The following is a 5,969-nucleotide window of genomic DNA, read 5'->3' as shown; positions in this document are numbered from 1 at the left end:
TGCCAAGAATCTTCTTTTCTCGGATATTGTTTTAGGTTTTGGCAGGTTTAAAATAGTCTCAACTTTACAACAACTTTTTAACAACAACAATAGTCTCAACGGGAGTGCTTTAACCCCTTCAGGTGTGATTAAGCATCCCAGAAAAGAAACAGAGTCTTAGTCTAAGATACATTTAGAAACATTTAAAGTTAAACCGTGTTCAACCAATCTTTGAAGTACCAGTTTAAGGTGTACTTTGTGTTCTTTTTCATCTTTTGAGGCAACTAAAATGTCATTAAAATAGGGTATACAGAAATCTAAACCTGATAATACTTGATTTATAAAGTGCTGGAAAGTTTGGCCTGCATTTCGTAATCCAAATGGCATGAATATACATTCGAATAAATGGAAAATTTTGATGTTGCACTATTGCACATGTGAAGAATTCAATCCGCAAACTGGAATAGAGGCGCTAAATCCAAAAGAACCGGGTCACCACTTATCTTTGGAGAGAAATAGGTTGCGTTTATTGTAAGTCTGCATGTTTAGTTAAGTCTGTCGCCAAAGATAACAAAAAGGAAAATGCTAAATTTAAACATGACTTCAAAAAAAAAAACTTAAAAGCAAAATTAAAAACATACAAAAATAGTCGAGCAAGTAAAAACTGAAGAAAAACGTAAAGCAGATTGCGAAAAGAGAAAAGAAAAGAACAAAGTATCGCTATGGTTTCGATGGTAACGAAGTTTTATCGATGATCACATTTTATTTCTTAAACTTCAGTTCAGTTCATTTAAGAAATTACTTAAAAGTACTTTGAGATCTTTAAAGTTTGCAGGTTGGCTTGAGCATGAGCTTTGCTACTCGAACCAAGTACGCTGATCACACAACAGTACACTATGCATAAAAATAAATTATTGAATAATGCAATATACTTCTCCTTATATGCTTAAATGGATATAAATTAATAAACTTTGACAATTCAGCAGCAATTTTTAAAAAAGTGATGAATGCTTGTACGATAGATCCTATTTTCTTATACCTTTAAGTGCCTAATAGATCTAGTCAGATGTTTAATGTTTTTATAAATATATGATTCTCACATAATTGTGTAATTTGAAACACTGCTGTAAATGGTTTGAAATAATTCAAGTAACTTTTAAATCAATTATTCATAATCATAATAAATATATTGTCAAAGTAGTAAATAAATCCATTATATCGTAAGTAGTGTATTAGGAACAAATAAAAAAATATCGCCATTAACGCCAAGATAATTTACTTCCCATCTGAACATATTCGATAACTTCGGAATCGAGTCAGTGTGTGATATATATTCCAAAATAAAAACAGAGGACTGTAACTAACGATAAACTTAATATTTAATTTATAGCAAGCAATAACATTGACAAACAAGGGTCGAGCATCAATGATTTTTCATGGAACGTTTTGTATATACGTCATGCACTTTCAATCGCCATCATTTTTCCCACTACTACACTTTCTTGATCACATGATCAAAAACTGCCTGCGCTTGCGCCAAAAGCGACAATCCCAACATGCAGCCCCATGACGCAATGTATTTAGTACATTCAATATTTTTAGAAAATTGCATGAAAATTCAATATTAACAATCTTTTAAATGAAATAATAAACATTTTAACACTTACATATTTGGTTATAAATTCAAATTCAATAATTAATAAACAATTCAAAGAAATTTATAAGTTTTAAACACACACAAATTTAACAATTTACAAAAGTTAAATTCAATTAATTATCTTTCAATGGCAATATACATAATTTAGTGACTGGTCTTTTAAAAATGCCATTAGAATTGTGTGCTGATTTTTTTCCTTATACAGTTCACTGACAGTTCGCAGACACTGATATTGTTATCAGGAAGGCCAAACTTTCGGCTCTCTCTATCCTTCAAGCGCGTTATAGTAAGGAAAACAAAACTATATTAATTTATTACATACCAAAAAACTGTAAAAATGAATTTTTCATGCGTAAGCAATCATTTAGTTATTTACGATTGGGTACTTCAAAAAAAAGAAGAAGATCAATGATACACACACATGTGACTTATGCCGTTGGCACCAGTTGATCGTTTTTAAGCAAAATGGCGTGACAGAGTTGATTTAAGTTTCTCCACATGAGTTGGAATGTTAATTAAAGTGAAATTAATTAAATACAATGCTGTATCACACAATGCTAGTTTTTTGGAATATTTTTCTTTCTCGTCTGCGTCTTTTACTTAACTTTTTATTATTTGCTTACGCATTTTATTGTAACCATGATATATTTTTGTTTCGCGTACCTGGCATATTCGATGAATAATAAGTTAGTTTATGTTCCGCATGGCTTCCTCCCTGAGTTCTTAAGTAATGTTGGTTAAGTGAGAAAAATATAGAAAAATAATTAAAATCATTGTGGAAGAATCTTTGTAAAAAAATGGAATGTGTCACTTAAGAGAATTATTACTTGACGGACTTGGCATACTCCAATTAGAATAGAAAAACAGTTGCTAACGTAAGCAAATGCCACGTTTTAACAAGCACTCAGGCAGGTGGGTATTTTATTTACGTCACACTAGAGCTGCAGAATGGGCTATTGGCAACGGTCTATTGGCAATATCGCCGAGGATGATCCGAAGACATGTCATCACAATTTTGCTTGACTTCAGTGTTCTACTGGGAACAGTGTCCTTACGATAAGTCAACTGGGGAACTATTTGTAATAGAACACTGAGAATAGGAATGGTCAAAACTTCCAGAATATGGAATAATTTACATAAATTCTTTCTTTTTTCACCGAAGCGGTTTGGTAATAATTTTAGTAAAATTAGTAATTAAATATGGATTCATAACTTGTGATAAAATTTGGTAAATGTGGTAAATTTTTGTAATTTTTCATAATATCTTAGAACACGACATAAAACATATTTATTAATATAAATTAACTCTTCGTTTTCGTATTTTTCACTGAAAGTGAGTTGATAAGAACTATAATTTTGAAAACAAGAATTTCCGGCAAACTGTTACCATATGAACAGAAAAATTACCAAATGAATATTTCAAATGCTGTATGTTTCAGTTAATAAAACAGAATTATAGCTTCTTTTTAACCAGAAATGCATTTACCATTCAGTATGAAAAATTTATCAGAATGTTTTCACCGTGTTGCTACATTCATATAAAGCTGTAATTGTATTATTCGACGATTGTGAATACATGTTAAGATCAAGTGAAACTAAGAATATTTTGCAATAAAAACAATGTGCTTCAGATTTATTACTTCAAATTTTTGTAAANTCTAACGAAGTATGAGTATTATTAGTCATGGTTAGGTGGTTTTTGACTTTCACCGGTGAATGTCGACAAACACCAAATACGTCGGTGAAACATCGAATATTTCATTACATTTTTGTACATCCAGACCCTCACCGGTGTATGTCAACAATCAGATATGCTTTGGTGAATGACCGAAATATTTATTATATTCGATTTGATATGAATTTATTCGTGGATATAATTACATCGATATAATTCGAAATTTTAACCCTACGCTGATGTTTTTTTAAGGTCAAGTGCCATTGCCCGGTATATATTTGCCCGATACTCCAAACACAGATGTTTCTTCTAATATATCGTCAGAAAGTAATAAAATATAGAATAAATGTAAATTTATCAAATAAATATAATAATATTAACGAATAAATTAATATAAAATTGGATATAACAAATATTTCGGACATACACCAAGCGACTACGTGAATGTCGACATTCTCCAGATTTCGGTGTGTATATATATATATATATATATATATAAGTAACCATTTTTTATTCGTTTTGTCATATAAGCTCAACGATCAACGTGCGAGCTGTGGTTGCTCAGGGGAAAGAGCGTTCGCCTTCCTATGAGTTGAAACAGGTTCGAATCCCAGTTTTGGCTGGTCGATGCGAATTAAGCACCCGGTTCACGCCGACCACAGTGCTGAAGTAAAATATCATCAGTGATAGACGGATGCTGTGTTAGAGTCCCTTTGCCGCAGGGCTAACCATGGGAGGTTTTCGGAGTTTTCCTCACCATGTAACACAAATGCGTGTTAGTTCCATCAAACAGTCCTCTACGAAGGCAAATTTTTCTCAATAATTTATCTAAAGCTAAGGTTAAAACTATTTACAAACTTAAACGTACTTAAATATTAGTTAATGTTGAAGTATTGCAAACAATATTTAAAATAATTTTATCACGCAGTCTACATGAAGCAAATATTTTGAGGCGTTATTAGTTTCATGTGAAAGGATTGCGAATTTATGTCTTACAAAAATAAGTACTTTCTTACACTTAGAATAAAGGATTATTTAAAACAAATTTTTTTTTCCTTTTTCTTGTTAAATTGATGTGTTTATAAAATTTTATACTTTGGATACACATTCAACCATAAATAGAAGGAAGTTGTGTAACATAAAAAAGACTCTAAAATTTATATGCATGTTGAAGGGTCTTTAAACTTAATATATACTTAAAGAGCAGATTATCCACATACTCTCAAGTTCATGTTTTCAACTACAGGTCCTACCATGAAAAACACCCATTCATCCTTTGGGACCACCAGGCAAGATCTATTTCGTTAGATGTGTGCCCGAATACTTACAGCCCCTGGTCAAATTATTGAACGCACTATAAGATTCTATGTTAAAATCTTAATTATCAGGTGATATTATACAGCTTCATTGTTTGTACGCGACTGAAACCGGTTTGCTTTTGTTTACGCTCGTGAATCAATAGGTTAAATTCGACGATATATAAAATAAATTCGAGGATTGGATAAATTAGACAATATATTTTGTATAAATATAGACTATTTACTACATCAGATAATATAATAGTATATTTTAATAATTAGATCAAATTATTATACGCATTGTAGTACTTCAATAATTGCATGTTTTAGACGAGATTATATCCAATACTTTTATATTTAAACGTGCATGTAATGGGTTTTTATTCAGGAAATTTTTCATGTAATTCCTATTTGTATTTACTTTTAATGCACAATGTTAACCAATTGATACACGAATGTAAGCAAATTCAAGTTGGTTTCAGCCACGTGAAAACAATATTGCTGAATAGTATCACCTGATAATTAAGATTTTACTTAGAATCTTATAGTGCGTCTAATAATTTGGACAAGGAGTGCATGAAGTTAGGTAGCAATAATTTGCATCTATCAGTCTCTCATATCTTTTTTCTTTTAATAAAATAATTTCTAAGTAAATAATAAAATTGTTTTCTTTTTTAAGCAAGTTTATATAAGGTTGATTTCACAATCAATTCAGCTTAAGTATTATTTTTAAACACTATATTTATCACTTTCTAACAGATAAGAGAGTAAAAGTTGCTAAAGTAAGGCACGAGGCAATGATTTAAATGAATTAACTGAACTGCACAAAATATATCTCTATTACTTAAAATATACGTATTTTTTTCGTGTCTTTACGTAATTAGAAATTATAATATTAGTCACTTTTCACTACTCATTATGCACTACTCAGAATGTCATTAGTCATTACTCACTTTTTTTAAAAATTTTAATGAATTTAGCTTGAAATAACTGTTTTCATGAGAATATTGCTTATCAGATATCAGTTTGGGAAGTAATAAGTGAACTATTGTTTCTTCTAATCTTTGGAAATGTAGAAAATTATATACTTGAAAGATAACTCGCAATGCGCGGGGTTTAAAAATTGCTAGGGAAATTCTATTTATAACAGATGCTTTTGTATTTCTTGGACAATAAATAAAGAGAGACTTGAAAATGTAAGCATAATTTATATCTTTCATTTTGTTTTTAAAAACTGTTCGAATTAGCTTGTTAATTTCTTTTTCTATCGATATAGTTCAATAATATGTATCATAGTTTAATAACAATAATAATAATGTTTATATATATATATATATATATATATATATATATATGGATC

General features: G+C 30.1%; 1 protein-coding gene across 1 annotated transcript in view; it reads left to right on the top strand.

The window, feature by feature from the left end:
- Positions 1 to 5,655: 5,655 nt before the first annotated feature.
- Positions 5,656 to 5,969, top strand: part of LOC107456152 (techylectin-5A) — an 11,823-nt gene continuing 11,509 nt past the window's right edge. Inside the window, exon 1 of the mRNA XM_016073935.3 lies at positions 5,656 to 5,805. Within this exon, the coding sequence (XP_015929421.1) occupies positions 5,804 to 5,805 (2 nt within the window). The 5' untranslated portion in view covers positions 5,656 to 5,803. The remainder of the gene's footprint in view (positions 5,806 to 5,969) is intronic.

Source organism: Parasteatoda tepidariorum, chromosome 10 (genome assembly GCF_043381705.1).
Source record: "Parasteatoda tepidariorum isolate YZ-2023 chromosome 10, CAS_Ptep_4.0, whole genome shotgun sequence".
NCBI lineage: Eukaryota > Metazoa > Arthropoda > Arachnida > Araneae > Theridiidae > Parasteatoda > Parasteatoda tepidariorum.
Note: the sequence above shows the minus strand (reverse complement) of the source record. Positions and strands in the feature narration are given on the sequence as shown.